This window comes from Vanellus vanellus (assembly GCF_965231255.1).
Source record: "Vanellus vanellus genome assembly, contig: HAP1_SCAFFOLD_33, whole genome shotgun sequence".
NCBI lineage: Eukaryota > Metazoa > Chordata > Aves > Charadriiformes > Charadriidae > Vanellus > Vanellus vanellus.
The window spans coordinates 2,168,434-2,193,790 of record NW_028128339.1 but is presented as its reverse complement, the minus strand read 5'-3'; the positions used below and the strand labels follow the sequence as shown (position 1 = coordinate 2,193,790).

At 52.8% G+C, this 25,357-nt stretch overlaps 1 protein-coding gene across 1 annotated transcript in view; it reads right to left on the bottom strand.

The window, feature by feature from the left end:
* The window catches only part of LOC309684586 (acrosin-like), a gene marked incomplete at both ends in the record, with an annotated part of 34,400 nt that extends 14,254 nt beyond the window's left edge, over positions 1-20,146 (bottom strand). Inside the window, 4 exons of the mRNA XM_082500473.1 lie at positions 18,319-18,496; positions 18,970-19,115; positions 19,382-19,647; positions 19,986-20,146. Of these exons, the coding sequence (XP_082356599.1) occupies positions 18,319-18,496; positions 18,970-19,115; positions 19,382-19,647; positions 19,986-20,146 (751 nt within the window). The remainder of the gene's footprint in view (positions 1-18,318; positions 18,497-18,969; positions 19,116-19,381; positions 19,648-19,985) is intronic.
* Between the last annotated feature and the right edge of the window lie 5,211 nt (positions 20,147-25,357).

The following is a 25,357-nucleotide window of genomic DNA, read 5'->3' as shown; positions in this document are numbered from 1 at the left end:
TGAGCACAAGCCGGAAGGGCAAACAGAGCATCAAAGCTGCTCCAGACAGCTTCTTACCACTGAGGCCACCAGTTAAGGAGTGCGCTGCGCCAGAATCCGCCACTGCAGATGAAAATCCATACCATGAAAATGATACAGAAGAGAGTTTCTCATGTAATTTTGGGTGCGCTGAGTTTAAGCGCACTGCATTTGAGAGCAGGTCAAGACTCTGCTGTCGGCGTCTCATCTGCCAGTCGTTGCTTATTGTGGTTTGGCTCATATTTTGGAGCAGATCTGGAGCCTGAGAAAGAGATTCCTTTCAGAGGAAGCTAAACCAGAGAAGTTCCTGGGGAAGGTGTCTAATGCACTCCAACCGCTACTGAGCATATAGTCCCTGAGGTCAGAGCAGGGCAGGTCTGAAGTAAAATGTCCCAGCAGTATGGATGTTGTGGACATTGCCATTCTCAGCGTCAGCATAACCTTTAACAAATAGATTGAGCAGAATTGGTCAGGGCTGGTTGAAATGAACGCTGTCTTGTCCCACAGAGTAAAGTGGCCTCCTCAGGTTAATGCAGATATTTGTCGGATGTGCAAAGAATATTTTGTTCTTCTTAAAGAAAAACCCCAAAAGCCAGCGTGAATTGGTACGCACTGATAACAAATGCCCCCCGTATAAAAATTGTGATTCTCCTCTGTTGTTTGTTTCCTGCCCCAAAGTGTTCAAGCCTCCTCCAAGGAACCAGTGGCGACTGTGAGTCACCGGGAAGAACCAAAATACGGAGGAGACGTCTATCCACGTGCAACACTCAGGACCGGTGAGTATCCCCATGATTCCAATCCGTTCCACTTTGTAGGTAGACGTCAAATCCGAATAGGGCATTTCTTACACACTCGCAGATGACGTTCCGAGTTCAAAGTGCTTGCCAGAATTCGAACTTCCTGACCATACCGTCATCCTTCAAAGTTTTTCCTTTTTTTTTATTTATCACTCAGAAATGGAGAGCTGTGTACATCTGATGGTGATTGAAAGTCGACTTCTTGTTTTCTTACTACTGCTTTTCTGTGCAGGTGTCGAATGTATAGATGTTTGCTGCCCGCAGCGGTCGCAGAGAGGTGATACGATCAGGTAGAGTCTCTTCTAATGATGCTTCTTGTTCCTTTTGGCTCTGCGCGTGTATCTCTTTCAGCCGCTGGTAGAGTATCGAAGATGACCAACGGTCTTTGATCGTCTCAGTGCTGTGAAAGAGAAGTAGCTACCTTGCGGCTCCGGAATTGCTTGCAAGCCAGTTGCATCTCCAACACAAGCGAGAGCCGTGCTGCGTGACAAAGAGGGTTGTGCTGGTGTGGTGTTTGCTGTGGGAAGAAAGCCAGTAAGGGTGCGAGTGGTGGCCGTCCCAAGTTGTCCTTGGATGTGCAGAATCCGTTTTTGTTTGTGAGTCGTTCTGCCGAGCCATCAAGGAGCTGACATTTCACTTCTTTCACTTGGAAACCCGCATCCTAAGCAGAAGGATTAGAGAGCTTGTAAAGCCTGGTGGGACTTGAGGCAGTTTTGGGGACTTTGTAAGTCCCAAAGGATGCCTGGGGTTTGCCTAGGAGGGGGAAAAAGGCAGCGTGCAGTTGGGTTTGAGAGGCCAGCGGCCTCATTGGTATTGGCTGTCTGAGCTGGCAGGACTGTGAGTTGCGACGGCTTTGCGGTCTTTATGGAAACAGGTTTTTGGGGGCAGTAGGTGCAGCTACAGGGAGAGATTTTGTACGGCGGTAAGATGCACGCATCTTTCTGCAGTGACCTGCCCTTACATGAGAGAGGAGAAAGCGTAGATGGGAGCAGAGGGAGGTTCAGTTGCAGCAGTCCTGTTTTGTAGCTAATTCTGTCCCTATTCTTCTCCCCGCTTTAAAAACTAGTGCTGTATTTAGCCTTGCAAAAGCCTTTCTTGTCCAGAGGGTGAATTCTTGAGAATTCCATGGGACAGGACGGATATAGAGCTCGCTTCTCTCTCTCCCTCTCCTGGCAGGTACTGCACACCAGAAGAAAACTCTGCGGAAGAGGAAGGAGCAGTGAAAGAAACCATCGCAGGGGTAAGCTTGTGTTATTCCCAAGGAAAATAGAGCTCTTTGTGATGAGAAACTTCAGCACTCTTCACATGACTTCCTCAACAATATCTGTATTTGCCCAGGTTGTTTTTCCCCGGGAAAGCGGGAGCGTTATTTGATGAGTAGCGCTATCGCCAAGTGTTTTCCGCTGCCGTTAATTTTGTTTCTGGACTATTAGGAGCACACTACACTATACGGTTTTGATTCTTCCCCTTTCACGTGTTGGGTATAGCCTCAAAATCTTTAGCGCACAGACTTGGTTGACCTGCAAAGCTGGACTGGGGTGTCTTTAGTCTTATCTTGTTTGCTGGGATAGGAAGTACGTCTCTTTGACTTTCACCTCTGGTCAGGGTTGAGGTCAAAAATAAAATTTTAGTCATGGTAATCAGAAATAGTAGTCTCAATCTCAACTTGATACCTACACGTGGAGGCTTTGCTGGGGTTCTTAACGCTAGCCCAAGGCAAAGGAGCTTTCTGCCTCTCTTGCCTCCGAGTGCAGCACTCCATGGGTGCACAGTTGGAATGCAGTCGTCAAGAAGAAGTAACTTTGGAGTTTGCTGGTTGCATGGGTGTACAAAAACCCTTCCAGTTTTCTATATAAGCAAGATTTTCTGTCCTGTCCCCAAGGAAACAAATCTGTGCTTGATTGCTAGCTTAACGTCCGTTTGTCTAACAGAGGCAGCGTGGCACAGAAATCTTAGAAGATGCCTTATTCCGAGGACACCCTACACCTGTTCCGTCCAAAAAGTCAGCCAGCCTCGATGTGGAGGAAAAGAAAGTGCCAAGATTGGGAAAAACAGCGGAACGCTTTCCTCCGCTCACAGAGGTACCGTAGGCGACAGTCTGTGAGACAAAAGAGAAGGTTGTGGCAGAGCTGCAAGGAAGTCCTCTTCTTCTCGGTGGTTCTTAAGGCGCTTTGAAATCTGAAGAACTTGCATTGAACCTGTTAGCGAGTGGCTGTGGTTGTGGCTTCACAGTGCGAGGGTCAGCACTAAAGCTGCTTTGAAGGATTTTGTGTGCTCCCCGCGCTCCTTCAGTTGTGCTGCCCTAAGGGTTTGTGGGCCTTCTGTTAGCGGGACGGCTGCCTCAGTTTCCCCCTTTGCCGTTCCCTTTGAAGTCCCCCACCTTCACGTTCTTTCAGGCTCCTGACTTAGCTGCCTCGGTACGGAGGATGCCCGCTGGGGTTGGCTTAAACCTGGGTATTGCGAGGGCCGCAGCAGCACCTGGGAAAGGGGGTTGCCAGAGTTGTGTTCCATTTTCAGCTGCTTGAGCGTGTTTGCTTAGTTGACGGGTTTTATCCCCACCTCCTTGGTGAAAAGAAACGTCAGCAAGCCTGGGCTGTGAAGTTCAAAGTTAGGATGCTGAAACCAACCAAGCAAGGCAAAAGCGCTATCGCTCACTGAGGCAGGAAACCGTCGAAGGCAGTTGCTCTGTCACCTGAGCTGAATTTACAGGCCGTGTTTCAGTGGAAAGCTGCCCCCAGGTCAGCGTGCTCCATGCTCTGTTTCACAAGTCCTTCCCCATTTAATTGTTCCTTTCAGGCCATGGAGAGAGAGGTCAGTGCCGCATTTGGCAAAGGTGAGCCAGATGAGATCATGAGCAGTGCCTTCAAACTAAAGGTCACTCGCGAAGACATCCACACGCTCAGGAACCTTTGCTGGCTAAACGATGAGGTAAAACCAGCTGCAGCACAGGGCTAGTCTCACTCAGCCTTTATTGAAAAATACCCCTCCGCCCTGTACAGAAGTCGCGTCAACGTTCTTTGACGACCTCCGCTGCAGAGCCTAGAAATCTCTGTACACTTCTTATTTGAGGTGTTGAAGGGTCGAGCGTTTCGGGAAGTTCCGTTACTTCTTGTATGACGCAGCTTCCAGGAGTTCGTCCGGGTTATTGGCGTGGGTGGCAGGTGTTTTGATCAAACTGCCGATGTAGCCCCGTGTGAAATCCTGGGAACAAAAGCTGACAGCTGAGGCTGGAGTTCTCTCCGCTGCATGCTTAAGGGTGGCCAGAAAAGAGGTGGTGCTGTATTTTTGGTTGGGGAAGGCAGCGTCATATGTTTACACCTCACGTTTCCTCTTTATGGTACAGGTGGTTAATTTCTACATGGGTCTGCTGATGGAAAGAGGCAAGAAGGAAGGCTATCCAGCGGTCCACGCGTTCAGTACTTTCTTTTATGCCAAACTAACATCTGGGGGCTACGAAGCAGTAAGAAGATGGACCAGAAGTGTGGATGTCTTCAAGCAGGACATCATCTTTGTGCCTGTGAACTTGCAAGCACACTGGACACTAGCCGTGAGTCCCACGGGCTTTTTCTTTAGAATTGGACAGGGAGCAAAAACTGGCAAGAGAAGTCATGTAGGTGTTGGGGGGTGTGCGGCACAAGGTTGTGCTTTGCCTAACGGTCACCTTTTAATAACAGGTCATAGATCTGAGGAAGAACACGATCACGTACTTGGACTCGCTTGGGCAGAAAGGGGACAAGATTTGTCAGACTTTGCTGTAAGTAACCGCTCCGTCACTGCTTTTCTGGTGTGAATGAGGAGAGGGGTTTTAGATTTAGTCCCTGTAAGGCGACTGCCAGTTTTCACGTGGCTTGTAGATAACCAAGCAGGAATCTTGGCGTTGCTTGCTGCGACTTGTCTGGCATCGACTGCTTATCTGCTGTCACAGCGTCCCCTGCACCCAGGGTCTGGGGTGCCTGGATTCTGCCACCTTCCCGTGAGAGGCACAGCCAAATACGCCATAGCCCCGTGGCACACGTGTGCCGACTTTGTTAGTCGGAGCCCAGGATGTGGGATCAAGGCACCCGGTGGAATTACGGCATTACAGTTCCTTGCTTGGTTTGTCTCTTTGTGCTCTGATAACATGTGATTTGGGGCTTTTTGACCTCTCCGAAGCAATGGAGTCGTTGGCCTCGTTCTTGACCATTAGCTCACAGCCTCTCCCCGTGATTGTAAGTTTCAGATTGGGATTTTTCCTCAAAATCAGCCTTAAATCAGCTGCGGTGAGGATCCTCTGACATTTTACCGTCCTGCCGTCCGTCTTCCTGTGATCCTTCAGCCGCTTTATTTTGTTGTTGGCCTAAATTACAGAGATGAAAAGGGATTTTTTTTTTTCCTTTTGTTTTAACCAGCCAATACCTGCAAAAAGAAAGCTGGGAAAAAAGACAGCTGGAGCTGGATGTTTCAGAGTGGACTCTTCACAGCATGGAGCCACGTGTACGTGAGCACCCCTTGGGTTTGAAATGGGAACTGTCAGTGCTTCTTTGGGGCCCAGATCCTGGCACGTGACAAAGAAAGGGTTGAGCTGATGTTCCTCGAGGAGTTGATAGTAAAAAGCAGTCCCTAAAGACCGGATTTAAGAAAGGTCACTTAAGAAAGAGGCGGTGCGAACCTTGAGACACCTCGCAGGGGGGAGGGCTGCTGCGCCTTCTGGGCCTGCCAAAAATTTGGATCGTAGTGTCCGAGTCCGGGAGGCAGAGGGGAGGGATGGTGAGCAGTGAACTGGGTCTGTTCCTCGTGGGCGGGAGTGGGTATCGGGGATTAGGCAAGTAGGGTCAGGAGTGTGCGGTGAGCGCAGTGTCGGTGTGGGTAATGTGCGCTGCTTCCAAGTTGCTTTTCTTTTGAGACAGAGGGAAATCCTCCATCTTCTTTGCATTCCTTAGGAGATCCCTCAGCAGCTGAATGGAAGCGACTGCGGCGTCTTTATGTGTAAATACGCAGATTACATCGCCAGAGAGAAACCGTTCAACTTTAGCCAGGTGAGTGAAGGTCATAAACCCCTCCAAGCCCCTCTCGCCCAGGGACAGGAGCCAGGGAGGTTAGGCAGCAGCTCTTCATTGTGTCCGGGGCAGGGGCTGAGGTTTCGTACCCCGTTTCGGTGCGTAGTTGCTGGGATCAGAACCTCCAAGTGGCCTGGGCAGGGCAGAGCTGTGGTTCTCCATCCCCGCCTTTGGGAGCTGCTGCCGGTGAGATTCCTCTTGGGCAAGATACTGCCGCCAGCGGGTTTGGCATATCTGGGCTCGGTATCTTTTGGAGAAATGGCTTCTACCCTTTGACCAGTCAAGACACCGCTTCTTTTTCTTGATTTCGTTTTAGACGGGTCTTTTATTAGCGTGCTTGTAAGCTGTCGCGCGGTCAAGTCAATCTGGTTTTGTCGGGTTGTCGTGTCACCCTCTTAGGAACCGCGTGGGGTGTTGTACCCAAACGGTTGACAGTTCCTAAAGGGAACTTCCTATTAAGGACTCCGCTGGGCGTTTATGCGTGTTTGCCGCCTCTTTCTACCGTGACGTCATTATTTAATTTCTCTTTTCTTTCTCTTCTCTTTTCAGACTCACATGCCATACTTCCGGAAGAAGATGGTGTGGGAGATAATCCACCAACAGCTGCTGTGACACGTGGACTCTTAGAGTTCTTATTTTGATTATGTTTCTTCGACCTTAGTTACTTTTCTTAGGCCTTTAGTTAGTTTTCTTAGACCTTTAGTTACATTTCTTAGACGAATTTTCCTCTTTAGGTTATGAAGTAGAAGTTAAGATGGTTTATTCCCCCCACCTCCCTTATTTTGGAGACAGTAACTCTGGGGTTTTGGTACACAAGTTTTCCTCTTTAGCTTATGAAGGAGAAGTTAAGATGGTTTATTCCCCCCACCTCCCTTATTTTGGAGACAGTAACTCTGGGGTTTTGGTACACAAGTTTTCCTCTTCAAGTTATGAAGTAGTGGTTAAGACAGTTTATTTCCCCACCACCACCCCCCACCCCCCCTTATTTTGGAGACAGTAACTCTCTTTGAAATTAGCTAACGCACCTTAAGCAAAAGCCAGAAAGGTGGGTGTGACCTCGTTAAGGGCAGAGTGAAGAAGGAACATCGTCAACTTCCATGGCTGAGCCGCACGCTCGCGCCTCGCAGCGCACGCGACCACGTTACAGACAAATGGGAAACATCTGTGGTGGTGGTTACAGTCGTGTTTGCCCAACTTACCTTCCCAAGGACAACGTGCTGAACTACCGTCTCAAAGAGAGTTTTCCTCTGTTTCTGGAATATCTACCATCTCCTTGATTCCTAAAACTGGATTTGTCACGACCACGGAAAGAAAGCGTTTACCATCTCTTGATTTCTCACCAAAGCCCCTGTCCTTTGGGCTGGTTTGGGGTTGGCTTGTTTTGCTGCCTCCAGGGAGTTATCTAATGTGAAAAGAGAAGTATTTATTTCTTTATATAATATAAATATTTATTTTAATAAAAAGAGCCTTAATGGAAGGAAACTCTCCCTGTGTCCTGGTTTGAGGTAAAAGAGAACCAATTTTGTTCAGTAACTTGGCTTCTTAGCTGGGCCTCTTCTACCAACTGAAATTAACTGCCTATTGTGCCGTCAGCGTTCACTCTCTCAGAGCGATAAGAGCAATGGTTACAGCTGATGCCCAGGCATGGGATGCAGAGAGGCTCTTGCTTATACTTATTGCTATAACCCCCACGGCCAACCAGCTTTGTTATTTGCCCCGTTGGAGGGTCGGAAGCGGAAAAGCATAGTGGGGTCCCACCTGCGGGGAGGAGCGACAGGACAGGTGACCCAAAACTGACCAACAGGGTATTCCATCCCATCTGCCTCATGCTCAGTAGAAAGGGGACCAAAGGGATCAAAGGGTTCTTCTACCTGGGGAATGTTTACTTCGCCCTTTGATAATTATGCTGATGTGACCCCATCAGAGCTGGGGCATGGCAACCTTCTGGGCTCTGAGGATAAGGACTGGTACCTTGTTAAGATCGTGGTTTTGTTGTTGATGCTCCTGAATGTGGTGCAGGGGTGGTTTCTTGTGAAACATCTGTGCAGGGGGAGCTGGAGGGGACCGTGCGCTGCCGCCACTCAGACCCGCGCAGCCGCTCGGCGATCTGCAGCGGCGCGAACCGCGGCCCCGCCCGGCCCGGCCGCAGCTGCCCCCCCCGGAGCAACGGCTCCACCGGCAGCCGCCTCCCCCACGGCACCGGCGCCACCGGCAGCCGCCCCCCCCACCGCCACGGCACAGGCGCCTCCGCCGCCGCCTGCACCGGCACCGGCACCCGCACCACCGGCAGCCGCCCCCCCCACCGCAACAACACCGGCCCCTCCGCCGCCCGTCCCGGCACAAGCCGCGCCCCCCCCGCAGCGGCACAAGCCACGCCGCCGCCTCTCCCGGCACAACCTACTGCAGCCACTACAACCAGTACCAAAACTACTCCAACTCCATCAAAATCGGTACAAGCCGCCCCGGGAACCAGGAGCAGGAAGAGGAGGTCAACTCCTTCCCCTGCCCCTTACCACAAAGACCACCTCAAGTCACATAGCTTGGGGGAGAGTTCTGAACAAGATCCAGGGGAGGGTCCTTCAAGACCACAGAAGGGAAAGAGACCTTTGAAAACAGACAAAGGCCAGAGTCCTTCTAGAGCAGATGCTGGAGAGGCCCCTTCTGGGGCAGCCTCACCACAGGAGGACTCAGATGTAGAGGGAGTTGTTCAATCCTTCTCCGTGAAAGATCTGAGAAGTATCAGGAAGGACTTTAGTCGTCATGAAGGCGAAACACTTGTCTCCTGGTTGCTCCGATGCTGGGATAGCGGGGCAGATACCCTAGACTGAGATGGCAGAGAAGCTAGGCGATTGGGAAACCTGTCCAAGGATGGAGGGATTGTACCTGAAAGAACTGCCTGTGCGAGAGGTGATTTATAGTGATGGGCAAGCGATAGTAGACCCTGATGAAATGCCATGCAAACGATCTCTGCTCAAAAAGTTTGTACAAAGTGCACCATCAACATATTCCCACCCATTGTCAACAATGGTCTGGGGAGGATCCGATACTGACACACCAACTGTAAATGAAGGGGTTAAGAAGGTACGACAGTATGAAGACAGTCTCTCTGGTCCCTTCTCTGTGGCAGCCATAGAAAAGCTGACTGTGACCACCGAGAAAATGACTGAGAAACTGACTGAGAAAATAGAGCAAATGACCCAGAGATTAGTTGAGCAAACCGATAAACTGTTTGATAAACTAACCAAGGTGGAGGAAAAACTCCATGCTTTCCCTGTACAGACTCATGTTGCAGCTGCTAAGAGGAAACGCCCTCCTACTCAAGAGAAAAACCACCCTCCGACTCAAGACAAATCAAAGCTGATGCGAGATATCCTGTGGGTTTGCCTCTGTGAATATGCAGAAGAAATGAAGAAGAGGGATGGAGAACCTACCTCAGCCCTACAGGCACGGGTGCTTGAGTTGCAAAATGAAGCCGATAGAAGAAAGGATTCTTACAGGAAGAAGGTTGCTCCAACCTACGGTAGGTGATCCTACGGACCAGGTAGGAACCAATCTGATAATCGTAGGTACTACGGTCAACAGTAGAGGTGCCCTGCCTCCAGCCAGGAGGAGGAGAGGGACAACCGACTTTATTGGACTGTGTGGATTCGATGGCCTGGCACATGAGAGCCACAAAAGTATAAAGCCCTGGTGGACACTGGTGCACAGTGGTGTTGGGTTGTTTTTTGCTGTCTCCAGGGAGTTATCTAATGTGAAAAGAGAAGTATTTATTTCTTTATATAATTTAAATATTTATTTTCATAAAAAGAGCCTTAAGGGAACAAAACTCTACCTGGTAATAAGAGAGGGTTATTTATTCTTTTTTTTATTTAACTGAAAAAAAGTTGGATGTAGCGATGTGGTTTTTTGCTCCCTCACAATCCCCCAGGAAGAGGATTGGAGCCAGGAGGAGCATCGGAGCACAAAAGCCACGAAGCGATGGTCACAATGTGCTGAAGGGGCAATCGGGGAGTTGTTCAGCGGTGAGATGAGCAAGCAGCATCCCGAAAATCCGCCCCTGGAGAGGGGTTAGTGGTGTACGGACACTCTCTGTGTTCTGTAAACCCCCTGTGGGGAGCCCCTGCTGCCCCCTTGGCAGCGCCCGGGTGGCTGTGACTGCTGAAAGCTGGTTTGGTGCGTTGAGGTGTTAGGTGGGGTGGCACAGCCCCTGCCCACCCCGGGAGGGGGGACACCACCTCTCCGGTGGCACTGGATGGGTGGGAGGGAGGGAGGGAGCAGAGCTCTGGGAGCCATGGAGAAAGGCGTGGGGGTGTCCCTCATCGTGGCAGCCCCCAGCAGCCCTACCCCGCCACCCGGCCACCCCAAGGGACACCCAAGCCCCATCTTGGTCTTCTCCCCGTTGGGTGACGCCCTTCCACCCACCCCGGAGGTGCGCTCCTCTCCTGCGGGGGGGACGCCCAGCGCTCGCCTGGCTAGAGAAGCACCCGGGGGGGGGGGATGGGGGTGGGTGACTGGGGGCATCTGAGCTTCCCAGTTACACGGGCGTAATTAGTGCACCATTAATAACCATTAGTAACCACTTTGGCTCTGCTAACCAACTGCGGCGAGGCCCCCAACCCGCTTTAGCACAGGCTTCCTGATGCCAACACCTCCCCGAGCCACTGGGTAAAGCTGCGCCTGGCAAAAAACCACCACCACCCCAAAAAAACCCCACAGCACAGCCCCCACTCCCCACCCACCCCTTCTCCCCCCATCACAGCCATGGGGCAAACTCCCACCACCACCACCCCCCAATCTCAGCTCGGCCATGACCCCCCCGAGACACTGGAAAGAGAGCAACGGAGAGCGAGCTCAGGCTCGTGTGAGCTGCAGAGATTTCTCTTTTTCTTGTGATGATGTTGTCGTTGGGTGGGGTTTGGTTGTTTTTTTTTCACGGAACACTTTGCAGTAGAGGACAAAAATATGGTGTCACAGCCCCTGGGGCCACACTGGCACCGCCACCTCACCCCCCCCCCCCTTCGCTCCCGTCCCTCGTCCCTCCTCTTCCCAGCGGCTTTCACCACTTTCCTTGCTTGGTTTTGTTTTGTGTTTGTTTTTGTTTTTTTTTTTTTCTTACAACCTTTTTTTATATTTGAGTTGGGGTTCTTTTTCCCTTTTTTTTCCGCCTTTCTTCCCCCCCTTTTTTCTCTTTCTCTTTTTTTTTTTTCTTTTCTCCTTTTTTCTTTTGCTTTTTTTTCTTTTCCCCCTTTTTCTTTCCACCACTTTTTTCCCCTTTTTTTTTCTCCTTTTTAACATTTCTCAAGCTTTCTCCAAAGGAACAGCCCCTGGCTCTCAGTTAGCCAAAGGAGACTACGGAAGAGCATTGGCACCCGTGGGAGTGGTTTCCTTCTGCTTCACACTCGGTCGAGATCGTTTTTTCCAACTCGTCTTTTTTTTTTAACAAATTAAACAAAAAAAAAAGCTCCAAGTATCAGTTTTACAAGGCACACAAAATCTCTAGAAGGGAAACACAAACGCAAGGTGCTGAGGTATGAAAACCTGAGGTGGTTTTTTCTGTGTGGATGTGTGTGTGTCATCTGGGGTTGGGGGTTGTGTGTGCTTTATTTTTGAAATTTAAAAAAAATAATAATTTTGCTAGGTTTTTTGTTGTTGTTTGTTTTTTTTTTTTTCCCCCAGCCCTGGGCTGACAACCTCTTGGAAATCCGGTGTTTCCCCCGTCGTGGTTTGGCCTCAGCCGGCAACAAAGAACCACGCGGCCGCTCGCTCCACTCCCGCAGCCGGGGGCAAAATCGGAAGAAAAAGGCAAAAAACTCGCGGGTTGAGATAAAGGCAGTTTAAGAGAAGAGCAACGGGAAGGGCAAACAATCCCAATAACAGCGGTAAAGGAATAGACGGACGCGATGACAGCGCCTCCGCGCACCGACCGGCCCCGCACCGCCGCAGCCCGCTCCCAGCCGCGACTTCCCGCCCCCTCCCCCGGCGAGCTCCCCCCAGCCCCGGGCATGGCTCACAGGGGATGGGATACCTGTGTCCCTGCCGGCTCCTCGGGGAAATTAACCCCATCCCTGCCGGAACCAGGACACCCCCCGCCCCTCTTTCCCCCCTTCTCTCCTGCAACCCGCATCTTTCAGCCGCGTCGGGGCGGTGATGGAGAGCGAAGGGACAGAGGGACAGCCGGGACAGGGGGACGCAGCAGATGCCAACCCCAGTTTGGGACTCAGGGAAGCAAAGAGGAAAGGGCGCGTGAAAGAGAAATGCCTCTTTGAGGAGACGGGATCCCTTCTCTTGGCTCATACAGGCACTGCTCTTCTCAAAGCCCTTAAGAAATCGCTTTTTAACGCTCCTTTAATTATTATGGGGGGTTTCACCCCCTGCTGGCAATCCTACATCCCTGCTCTACCGGGCATTAGAGAACCACTGGACTAGTTCCTGTCCTTGAACCTCGAGAAAAGCCGGCTTTGGCTAAAAACCAAACATCCTCCTCCCGCCCCCACCCCCTCTGAAAAAAAAAAAAAAAATTAAAATCCTTACAAAACTGAAAAATCCTCCGGCTCCTCCGGCTGTGCCTGAGGTGAAAAACAGGTGGCTTTTAGTAAATTAAAAATAATAATAAAAAAAATACTAAAAACTCTCTCTCTCTCTGCCTCTGTTAGTCCAACTAAAGGGATAGCGTCGGGAGGCGAGGGAGGAGGAAGGGGGAGGCTGTGGGATGGAGAGAGCCCTCCCCGTACCCCTCGGCTGTGCATCCTCGCAGCGCCGCGGGGAATGGGGGGCTGTGTGTTTGGGGGGGTCTTTGGTTTGCTCCCCTGACCTGCTGGGGGTGGGGGAGGAGGGTTTGGGGAGGGGGTGTGTGGGATATCCGGCAGTGGGGTTACATTCATCAGGCGGTGCTGGGCGGCACGGCGGGAGCCTCCCTTGCTGTGCTGCGAGGCCGGGGCTCCCGGAGCGTGTTTCTGCTCCTGCTGCTTCACCTGCTGGAGCATTTCCCTCATCTTGCGCTGTGCAGTCCTGGGGAGGAGAGGGGAAAAGCAAGAGGTGGGGGTCAGGGCACTGTTTCTCCCACCACCACCCACCCCCGAGCCCCCACCGAGCATCTCACTGCTCCCAACATGTCACTCTGGACAAGCCATAATTAATTCTGGGGGCGGTTTGGGGTGTTGTTTTTTTTGTTTGTTTTGGTTTTGTTTTTTTTTAACTTGTGCTTCCTCCATCGCTCCTCAAGAGCACCTGAATTTTTCTGGGGGGCTGCGATCCTGCTCGAGTGGACAGGAGACAAGGTTATGGAAGATGCACCCAGGTGGGATGCGCATGGCTTTGCCTGCATAGAGGAGTCCATTCACACCCTGGGTGCTGCTCTGCACGGCATTCAAAACACCCATTTTTAGCTCAATCGAGCCAATCTTCAATTTCAGTTCTCGCACAGCCAGGGGGAGCTACCAAAACACCTTCAGTGCATCTTGGGGGCACAGGGACCTCCCAAAAGAAGAGCGGCAGGACGCTCGGGTGCTGCTGGGCTCAGCAAGCCCTGTGCCTTTCCTCGGTAGACAAAAGCGGCCGGGGAGGATCGGGTAAAGCCACGGCCAAACTGTACCTGACTGGCAAAGAAATGCCCAATGATTTTAATGATGACCTCCTCATTCTTGTCCGGGGTTTGGTCTCGTGGCACAATGACTTCCGCGCTGGTTAAGTTTTACAGTTCGTTCACCTGGAGTGAACCACAAGAGGCTTCTGTTGTGGAAGAGCCAAAATCCTCCACTGCCACAGTCACGACGGCACCAGGCACCCTGTGTGTCTCCCCCTTCCTTGGGACCAACGAGAACCACCACCAGAACATGGGGGCTGAGGGTCAAGACATCGCTGAGACCACTGAGCACCCGGGATTTGTTCCCCTGGGGTGGGCAGGGGTGATGGGTGATTCCCAACTCTGCATGCCTGGGGCACCACCCCCCACCGTTTTGCCACCTTTGCCTGTCACGTGGCCGGTGGCGAAGGAAGGCACCTTGATGTGGACTTCAAGCTTCACTTCTTCTTTCAGGTTAAAGAAGTTATCCTCTTTCAGCTTCCCAAATATTCACCCCTGGGCCTGGGGAGGAGACGGACAGGAAGGAAAACCATCAGGCAGCGCCTGCTGTGCCCCTCCATCCCCAAAGGTGATGATGTCCCCACGTCCAGCAGCATCAAAACCACGGTACCCAGCAAAGAGCTCCCCTGGTGCTGAGGGAGGCCAAGCCAGGCTGCCAGCACAGTGGTGACCACAGGGATGCTCTCGACTTGGCCCTTACTGTCCCCCCCACCCACAGCCCCCACCCAGCGCACCTTGAACTGAGTCTCGGGCGGCCCTGTGATGATGACCATGCGCTCGCTGCCCTCGGGACCTTCTGACGGGGCGATCTGGGGAGGGATGAGGGAGAGGGAGCATGAGTGCGGCCCCCACTTCAGCAAGACCTTCCCTCGGTGGGATGTCCCCCCCCAGCACAGGGCAACCTCCCCATGTAGGAGCATCCCCTCCCACCAGAGCTGGGCTGATAACCGGGGTGCTGCAGGCCTGGCCTTCTACTAACGACAGGCTGGAGAGGTGGGCACATGCCAACCTCATGAAGTTCAACCAGGCCCAGTGCAAGGTCCTGCACCTGGGTCGGGGCAATCCAAGCCCAAATCCAGGCTGGGCGGAGAATGGATGGAGTGCAGCCCTGGGGAGAAGGTCCTGGGGGTGCTGACTGATGAGAAGCTCAACATGAGATGGCAATGAGTGATCACAGCCCAGAAAACCACACTTATCCCAGCCTGCATCAGAAGTGTGGCCAGCAGGACGAAGGATGGGGTTCTGTCACTCTGCTTTGCTCTGGTGATACACCACCTGGAGTACTGCATCCAGCTCTGGAGCCCCCAACATAGGAAAGACATGGACCTGCTGGAGTGGGGCCAGAGGAGGCCACGGAAATGCTGTGAGGGCTGGAGCCCCTCTGCTGGGAGGACAGGCTGAGAGTTGGGGTTGTTCAGCCTGGAGCAGGCGCCGGCCAGGGGGGCTCCGTACAGACCTGAGAGGTACGCCCAGGAGCTCTATGGTGGGAGAGAAAATGAGAGTCAGTGATGGCCCCAGCGTGCCAGACCTTTCCCAGCCACCCCCAGCCCGACGCAGAGCAGCATGCCACCACTGTGAGCCCGGCAGGGACACGGGGACAACCCTTCAAGCCCCGAAACCCTGGGGTGATATGCAACCCCATCCCAGCGCGATGGGGCTGGGAGGCGGATGGGAGGTCCCAGTTACTCCCAGTCCCTCCCCACTGCCACGTTTCCACCCATGTCTTGCCTTTGTAGGGGAAAACCAGGACACAATTCTCTCCTGCTCTGCGTTCCAGCAAGTGCAACCAGATGCTACCTGCAAACCACCATTTCTCACATGGAGGACGAGCAGACCCAGCTCCCCTGCCCAGGCTGGACGCCGCTCTTGCTCCCAGCCCTCTAGTTAAACGCGCTGCGCCGAGGTCATGCTCCCTCTCACATTGAGCCCATGCTCCCTGTGTCCACCCTCTGCTTCTGGCCACAGGCTGCTCCATGGCTCCTACACCAACATGTCCTCTCCTGCCCAGCCAGTCCTCAAGGCCAGCGTGGACACTGCACCTCCTCACTTCCCTCCCTTCACCAGGAGCCTCATTCCTTCTCCTCCATCCTTGCCAGGTCTCTACAGCTCCACAGTTGAAGATACAGCCACAGGCCCCAGGTCCTGCTGAGGATGCAGTCAGAAATGACCACTCCACGGTGTGAAACATAAAGTACTTGGGTGGAAGGAGCAGAGGCCTCACCAGGGTGGCTTCAAAAAGGTCCCACAAAGCTTTGGGGTGAAGGACGTCCCACCAAACGCTGCCCTTTGGGACACCTGCCCAGCTCTTCTCCAGCACACCAACAAACGCTCAACCAGATGCTTCCCCAAGGCCACGCTTGCTCGGGCCATCGCTGCAGGCAGAGCATCCCCCTGCACAGCCAGACCAACCGACCCTTCTCAGTGCCCTCCGGGGCCACCGCGCACATCACACTCACACGCCCCTCCGCACCACCAGCCTGGCACTCACCCTTCTCCTCCGACCGCTCTGCTGCTGGCGTTGCCAGGAGAAGAAAACAGCACAAGTAAATGAACCCGCACGAAAATAGAAGTTAAAGAGGACCGGCCAGTAAGGATAAAACAATATCCCGTATCTTACGAGGGGAGGAAAGGTCTAAAACCAGTAATTGATTCATTGTTGAAGGATGGATTGTTGGAACCCTGGATGTCACCTTACAATAGTCCAATTCTACCGGTCAAGAAGGCTGAGGGGAGATAGAGATTAGTCGCAGACCTACGAGAAGTCAATAAACGAGTACAGACTCGGCAGCCTGTGGTTTCGAACCCATATACCCTCCTGAGTAAAATATCGCAGAATCGTAAATGGTTTAGTGTAATAGACCTTAAAGATGCCTTTTGGGCCTGTCCGTTAGCAGAGGAGAGTAGAAACTTATTTGCCTTTGAATGGGAAGATCTGGACACTGGGAGGAAGCAGCAACTCCGCTGGACCTCCCTGCCTCAAGGGTTCACAGAATCCCCAAATCTATTTGGACAGATGCTAGAGAAAATTTTAGGGGAGTTCCAGGCAGAACCCCCAGTAAGAATCTTGCAATATGTAAATGATCTGTTGGTATCAGGAGAGAAAGAGCAGAAAGTCAGAGAGACATCGATACGTTTGCTGAATTTTTTAGGAGAACAAGGATTAAGAGTGTCAAAGGCAAAACTGCAGTTTGTACAAAAGGAAGTAAGGTATTTAGAGCATTTAATTAGTGGAGGAAAAAGAGAAATCAATCCAGAACGAATTTCTGGGATTACAGCTTTAAGTGTCCCAAGAACAAAAAGAGAAATAAGGAAGATTTTAGGGTTACTAGGGTACTGTAGACTATGGGTTGAGGGATACACTCAATTAGTAAAATTTCTGTATGACAAACTAGTAAAAGAAGGTCCAATACAGTGGACAGAAGACAAACAGGAGCCATTACAAAAACTGAAGCAGAAGCTAATAAAAGCCCTGGTTTTAGCCCTCCCCTCCCTAGAAAAAAAAAAAAAAGAAACCAAAACCATTTCACCTTCTTGTAAACGTGGAAGAAGGGATAGCGCATGGAGTCCTAATGGAGGGATGGGGCGGAGAAAGGAAACCAGTGGCATACCTGTCCAAATTAATGGACCCAGTACGTGGGGGTGGCCCACATGCATGCAGGCAGTGGCGGGGACCGAGGCAGTCCCAGGCGACCGAGCTACCAGCACCTGAAACACCCCATCTCTTCAGCGATGGAGCAAACCTTCTTCTGTGGGTACTCTGCTATTCCAGCACCACGTTTGGCAGGTGGTCAAGGAGGAACGATGAGAGTGGCCACACTGCACAGACAACTGGAGGAATGGTTGGGGTCCGTGTGGGCAGAGGCATCTAGCAGGGACAGCAGTGCCCAGGAAGCCGCATCAGTAATGCCATGGCGGTCCCAGGCGACCGAGCTACCAGCACCTGAAACACCAAATCTCTTCAGCGATGGAGCAAACCTGGGAGGAGAGGGAGGAAGTGACCTGGGGTGGGTCCCTTGTTTGGGAGGAGAGACAAGGGAGGAGAAAGGGAGGAGTCAAGGAAGATGAGGGGGATGTTCAAGCAGGGAAAATGGAGACAAGGGGGGATCAATCCCCCGTTAACTACCCCTGAAATCCGGCTCTTCCTTCTGGGACTGAGAGCCCTGTTGGCTTCTCACTCTTTGCTGTGGTCAGCAATTTCTCTTGTCACGCTCAGCAGTTTCACACTGTCTGTTCAATTAGCTACGGCTTACACTGGGCCCTAATCTCCAGCTGTGTGCCTTAATGCATACCCCCAAAGTCATCTGCAGGTCACATCACTGTTTCCTATCCTCCATGTGCCAGTCTTCTCTGTCCCATGGTGGCTCTGAGCACCCTCCTCTCTGACCAGGCACCGTTTCAGCCCTTGGGAGTCACTCTTTCCCTTCGTGCCCTGCTGTCTGCCTGCGGCCTCATTGGCAGGCGCCGGGCATGCAAGTCCTTGCCTTGCACCGGAGACTGAATTGGACTCAAGCACGCTCAGCTGTGAAAATCAGGAACTTTATTTCTACAACCGAGTCAACATCAGCCCTTCTGCGCTCAGAGGAGCGCGGGCAGGACAGAGCAGGCCTTGGCACTGAGGCTGCCTTTGGCTCAGCAGGCATTGCCCCGGAAGGAAATGGTCGTGGAACAGGGCGGCCTGCTCTGGAGCCTCTTCGTCACGCTGCTCAAGCCTTTTTCCCCCACAGGACCTGCAGCAGCTCCTGCACCCGAGTAAAGAATTCCACCAGCTTCTGGAGTGGAAATGGGCAGGAGCTAATCGTGCCCGGTGGTGTTGGTGTTGGCCTTGGCCTCTGATAAGGGGTTGAGGCAGTGAGAAAATGACTCCAAGCCCGTGCTGTTGGAGTACCCCTTACTGCTGGGTGCAGTCCCATCTGGACCAGGATCCAGTTGTAGAAGTGCTGGGTGGAGGTGTAGACTCCGGGCCGTTTGGCTCTGGCACAGCCTCTTCCCCAGCTGGTCACCCCAACAAGCCAGAAGTAGTCCGCGTTGTTGTCTTTGCACACCAGAGGACCACCGCTGTCACCCTGCAGGGGAGGAGAGAGGGTTGAGGTGGTGGTGGGTGGCCGCTGTCAGCGCTCTGGCCGGCTCCTTCTCTCTCCCAGCACCTGCCAGAGCTCTGCTCACTGCACACAACGGCGCTGCTCCGGCGCTGGAGCCTACAGAGCCTCATCTGGGAGAGGGTGGAGGGCCTGTAAGGTCGGGCGCTCTCTCATCTCTGCACAGTGCTCCCGGCTGTGTGGAAGGGGGATGCTTTGGGATCTGGACCTATGGGCTGCCGGGAGCACAGGATGGGCTTTCTGGGCAGCGTCCCCGGGCTCTGGGACAAGGCGGGCACTGGGCAAGGACCTGCAGCTGGGGAAGGGGAGGTGAGCCCCAGCAGCGGTGGAGACCCAGCGGTGGCAGGGTGACTTGCCAGGCCAAGCACGTGCCGGGCGATGTTTGGGCGTTGCGAGAGGGCTGCCGGTGCTGCCGGGGCTTGACTTGCAGCACGTCCTACCTGGCAGGTGTCGATGCCACCCTGCGGATAGCCAGCACACAGGTTGTGGCTGTGGATGGCCCCTCTGTACCACCCGCTGCTGTTGCAGAGGTTGACATCAATGAGCTGGACCTTGGCCTCCTGCAGGACATCCGTTGACCCTGCAGCTGTGAGCACAGAAAGCAATGAAGCCCCAGCAGCTCCCCCCCTGCCTGGGTGAACCCCTTCCCTAGGGCTTGGCTTTGCGTCCTGAAGGCACTGTGCCCGTGTTTCCCCTCTGTCTGGCTTTGGGCAGTGGGTCAGCCCATTCTCCCCGGAGGCGTACGTCCCCACAGCCTGACTGCGGCTTTCACCTCCGCTCTCGGGAAGCCCAACCCCTCTCCCCAGTGTGCCGAGCTTGCACTCAGGACACCAGCACTTTTGGGGAACTCACATCTTGCAGTGGTGGCGCCCCAACCGCTGACGTAGCAGGTGTGCAGCTCTGACACTCTAAGTGAGGCGTCGGGCACACAGGCAAGCTGGGTGTAGGAGTTGCACTGGACCGGCTGGTCCAGCTCCAGCAGGGCGATGTCGTTCCTCTGCGTGATATTCCTGTAGTGCTCGTGAACCAGCAGCCGCTTAATATGGCGCACTTGGGCCTCGGGGCCCAGCCGAGTCAACTGGGTGGCCCCGATCACCACGCGCCACATGCTGATGTTCCTGGAAGGCAGATGGAGAGGGGGGTCAGAGGGAGCGGAGCCACGCGCTGCAGCAGCCCCGCCGTTCCCTGCCTTCTGCTTCCCAAGGCAGAGAGGAGAGCAGTGCCACGCAGGCTGCCACCGCCCTGGCATGCCTTAGGCACGAGCCATGTGGCGCTGGAGGCTGCTAGGAAGCAGTGGCCCGAGCCCAGCCTTCTCCTGAGCACTCTCTGGGCTGGGCTCGGCAGTGCCCAGGCACTGGGCGTACTGGCAGGAATGGGGATGGGAGTAGCAGGCGGTGCTGCACGCAGGGCACCCGCGAGGGTGGTGGGGACAGCCCCCTTCCCTGGCCCTCCTTACCTGGCCTCGATGAAGCAGTGTGCCGCCGTGAGGACCCACTGTGGGCTGATGAGGGACCCTCCGCAGATGTGCCCCGTGCCTGCTTCCCAGGGGTCCTGGATGCTGACGATCCAGGGCCAGGCTCCTGGACGGGCATCGGTGCCACCCACCACGCGCGACATGCCGTACTGGTAAGCCATGGGCCGGAGCCCGCAGGTCCCTCTGTAACCAGAAACTCATGACTGTCCTGCTCCACGCGTGCTGCGGTTCAGGCTGAAGGTCTCTTCCCTCCCCACAAGGCGCTGCACGGACAGCAGGGCCAGGGAACCCCCTGGGGCGGGCGTGCGTGCGCCCCTGTTTCTGCCTGAGCCCCGCAGAGGAGCTGTGCCAGCAGCCGGGGTGCTGGCCAGGATCTGAGGCTCCCAGGCGGGGTTGGGGAAGCTGTGGCCACGGGGGACAAGCGGGCTCCCTCCAGTGAACCCCATCAGGGTTGCCCAAGCTCCCCCCCAGAGCCTGGGGCCACTTACCCACAGCTGTCCCACGCGCCTTGCACAGGCCAGCACAGGGCCAGCAGGACGACGACGAGGAGCAGTTTCATTGCTGCCAGTGGCGGCACGTGGCACCTGCAAGAAGCGAACCGAGGGCCTGTCGCCACCAGTGCCGCAGCCGACGTAGTGCCCGCAGTGCTCACGCTGCCCACGGTGCTCTTGTTCCCGGGGCTGATGTCACAGAGTCGCTGGTTCCGGGCACCGGGCCCGGTGGCCTCTTGGCAGAAGGGGGGGCGCCATGGGGGGTTCCCGGCAGGAGGGGAGGCAGAAGCCGGCATGCGACACCCCCGACAGACCCCCGCTGAACGCTCTGCCTGCGGGACGAGGCTGTGCAGGCCCTGCGGCAGGCAGCAGCGCCTGGCTGTGAGCGCTGCCTGCTGACAGCTGGCAGCAAAAAACCCCGTGTGGCATCGCGGCCTCTTGGGGAAGTTCACTGCCACCCCGCTCTCTGCAGCCCTTTGCCACCAGGGCCTTCCCAAAACACATACACCAGAGAACAGAACTGCTACAGGCAGCATGCACGGTTTTGGGTGTTGAGGGGCCCATCTGGCTACAGCCGCAGCAGGCAAGCGGTGATGTGCGAGTAGGATGAGTCCAGCACACCCACATGCTGCACTCCGTACCTATGCGCACGCCTGGGCGCACACACAGAATCACAGAATGGTTTAGGTTGGAAGGGACCTTGAACACCATCCAGTCCCCCCCCTGCCCTGGGCAGGGACACCTCCCACCAGACCAGGTTGCCCAGAGCCCCGTCCAACCTGGCCTTGAACACTTCCAGGGATGGGGCAGCCACAGCTTCTCTGGGCAACCTGCGCCGGGGTCCAACACCCTCACAGTCAAGAATTTCTTCCTAAGATCTATTCTAAACCTCCCCTCTTCCAGTTTGAAGCCCTTCCCCCTCACCCTGTCACTACACGCCCTTGTAAAAAGTCCCTCCCCAGCTCTCCTGTCGGCCCTTCAGGGACTGGGAAATGCCGGCACGTCAGTTGGTGTGCTGCACTCTGTGTGTGCACACATCGTGTGTGCCCTGTGTGTGGGTGCACTCGGTGTCTGGGTGCACTCCGTGTCCCGGTACCCACACGGTGGGTGCACACTGTTTACGTGCAGTGTGGTGTAGATGAGCCTGTGAGCGTGCGCACTGCAGGTATGCGTTGACTGGGTCGAGCGCGTGCCGTGTGCGCGCGCATTTTGTGCGTATGCTGGCAGGCTGTGTGTGCCCGCACTGTGTGTGTGTGTGCGTGCTGCATGTGCATGCCTTCCACGCTCTGTGCATGACGTGCACGAGCACTGTGTGCATGACGTGGGGTGTTCCATGTGTGGTGGGGGCGTGTGTGGGGTGTTAGTGTGTGTTGGTCTGTAGTCAGTGTGTGTGTTCCTATGCAGTCGGGGGGTGTGTCAGTGTGTGTTGCTGTTGTAATAAGTAATTTAGCAAAAGAATTTTGCTTCAGCTCAAATGAATGTGTGCCCTCTATGGCTTCAGCTAAGATGGGTCTGTGCTCGCTGTGCGTTTGGGAAAGGGAGAGCGTTAGACAGGATATCAGACGAGAGCAACAGTTGGAAGTACAGAAACTTGCAGGGCAAAGGGTGGTGTCGTTAGCTAAGATAACCACAGGAGTGTAAGGAATGAAGAAGCCACAAGAAGGACATGGTGGTAAAGACTTCGAGCCTCCCTCCAATGACTGTCAGGAAGACCCCTGAGGCAGCACAGCGCCTGCGCCGCTGGAAGGGGGGGGCATGTTCGGGGGTGGGCTGCATTCCAAGAACTCATTGATTATGTATTTGGGGGTGGGTTGTGTCCAAGAACTCAAGAGGAATCGCTGATGGAAGTTGAAGAGGCTCTGAAGGAATATTCAGCAGTTTTCTGGGACTGATCCAGAGACTGTTGCTGGCCAGCAATTATTAAAAAATAAATTTTGTCACCCATGCCTGGCCAGGTATTAGGAAAAAAATGGAAAAGATGGAAGACTGGCATGAGAGAGGAATGAATGAGCTGTTACGAGAAGCACAAAGAGTGTATGTGAGGTGCGATGAGGGGAAGCAGAGGGCAAAAGCAAAACTAATGGTAGTGACTGTAAAAATGTCCTGGTTTGAGAGACACAGGACTAATTTCTCTTCTAATGCTTGGGAAAACTGCACTTTCAGAAGACTCCAGTGTCTGAATTTGTGAAAATATTTACTTTACAGCCAGCTATGGTGTGTGGGTCTCAAGGTCTCAGTGTTTTCGAGCTAGCCAGGTGCAGGGATGAGGAGGAGCGAGACGCGGGCACTTGACCCAAGCTGGCCAACAGGATTATTTCATACCATCAATGTCACACTCATTATAAATTAGAAAGTTTGCTGCGAAGTTCTCTCTCTCCCTTGATGGCTGCCATCCTGAGAACTTCGTGCCCTGGTGCCGGAGCCCTGAGGCCTTCCCTTCCTCCTGAAGCCGTAGCGCTCACAGTGTCCCACATTTGCTGTCCACTGCTGGGAGTGCACAGCTTCCTACTGATAGAATTGGCTGAGTATAATCTTTGCATATTCTGTATTGGTGTCGGGATCAATATCAGTTCTTTAGTGCTGTTAATGTTAATTATCTAATCTTATTCTATTAAATCTGTTTATACTTCAGCTCTCAGGTTTTCTTGTTTTTCCCGATTTCCCTTTCCCAGGTGGGGAGGGGTCATCGGGTGATAGAATGATTGTCTAAATGACAACAAATTGTTATGGGTCTCTCAAACCATAACAAAAAGAAATAACAAAGACTAAAGATAAAGCGCCCCAGAATCCGGGGCCAGGGATGAGAGCACACAAGATACAGGGAGCCCATCTGCTGCTGCTCAAAAAGCCCATGTGAATGAAATCAGGAGCCCCAGAGGGCGGAAAGTGTCACCATTGTGGGCAGGAAGAACATTTTAAGAGAGAGTGTCCCAGGCAAAAGAGAGATCAACGAGTGTTTAAAATCTGTCAACAGGAAGAATAAGGGTGTCAAGGGCTCTACCTGCTGGGGGAAGAAAGAATTAGTGAGCCCTTGATAAATTTAAAATCAGGCCCCCAGGAGGAAATTTACACCTTTTTAGTAGACTCAGGAGCTGAGAAGTCTTGTATTATGAAATTGCCTTTGAATGGGAAGATCCGGACACCGGGAAGAAGCAGCAACTCCGCTGGACCTCCCTGCCTCAAGGATTCACAAAATCCCCAAATCTATTTGAACAGACACTAGAGAAAATTTTAGGGGAGTTCCAGGCAGAACCCGCAGTAAGAATCTTGCAATATGGAAATGATCTGTTGGTATCAGGAGAGAGGGAGCAAAAAGTCAGAAAGAGACATCGATACGTTTGCTGAATGGTTTTTTTTGGAGAAAAAGAATTAAGAGTCTCAACGACACAACTGCAGTTTGTACAAAAAGAGGTAAGGTATTTAAGGCATCTAATTAACAAAAGAAAAAGAAAAATCAATCCAGAACGAATTACAGCATTAAGTGTCCCAAGAACGAATAAAGACTTTAAGGTTACTAGAGTACTGTAAATTATGGGCTAAAGGATACAGAAATTTTAGTGACTGAGTCTATGACAAACTTGTAAAAGACAGTCCAATACAGCGGACAGAAGACAAACAAGAGCAATTTAAAGAATTAAAGCAGAAGTTAATAGAAACCCCAGGTTTAGCCCTCCCCTCCCTAGAAAAAAAAAAAAGAATTTCACGTTTTTATAAACACGGAAGAAGGGATAGCACATGGAGTTGTAATGCAGGAACGGGGCGGAGAAAGGAAACCAGTGGCATACCTATCCAAAATGAATGGACCCGGTATGTTGGGGGTGGCCCACATGCATACAGGCAGTAGTGGCCACAGCAATATTAGTAGAAAAAAGCCAAAAATTAACCTCTAGAAGAACCCTAATTGTACATCCACACACACACTGTAAGAACTATCTTATCTCAAAAGTCTGGCCAGTGGTTAACAGATTTCAGAACTTTGAAGCACGAAACGATTTTAATAGAAAAGAATGATTTGACCCTGGTGGTAGACAGAAACCTGAATCCTTCACAACTCCTGTAGGAACGGGCAAGTGGGGAGCCGCATCATGATTGATTAGATTTTATAAATTACCAAACCAGGGTAAGAGAAGACCTAATAAACACACCAATGCCCTATGTAATAAAACAAAAACAAACAAACCCAAAAAACTATCCAACAACTTTTTATAGATGGTTCCTCCTGATGTATAGTTGGAAAGAGAGCAAGGAGTTATGTCGTCATTGATGGGGAAGAAAAAGCAGTAATTGAAGAAGGAGGATTACCAGCAAATTAGTCAGCCCAGAGTTGTGAACTATATGCTCTGAAGAGAGCTTTAGATTATCTCCAGGGAAAAGAAGGCATTATCTACACAGATTCAAAGTACGCATATGGAAATTAACCATGGAAAGGAAGTCTCGTGTTTTTGCTTTGACAGGAAAAAGCCCTGGAGAGCCTTCAGAAGGCATATAAGAATCAGTGCTGCTGCATGAGAGCGACAGACAGCAAAAGCCTTGAGAGTGCCTTCGGACTGGGGTGGCACCAAACCCCTTCGACCCTACTTTGCTGCAGTTGTAATTGTTGCCTGTTATAAATTACACAGGTTAAGTGTAAGAATTGTAATAAGGTCATTTGAGGTCCCCGTGGCAGACAGGAGCAGTACCTCTCCCAAGTCCTCGATCTTTAGTGTATCCGATGTGGGAATACAACCCCAATAGATAAGTGTAAGTGGATTAGACATTATTGTTGCAGAACCCACAGAGAATTACGTAATGTGGACCGACCCAACCAGAATGTTCATAGATCCTCGAAATATCAGCTCCAATACGAGTTCTGGGACCGAAGAA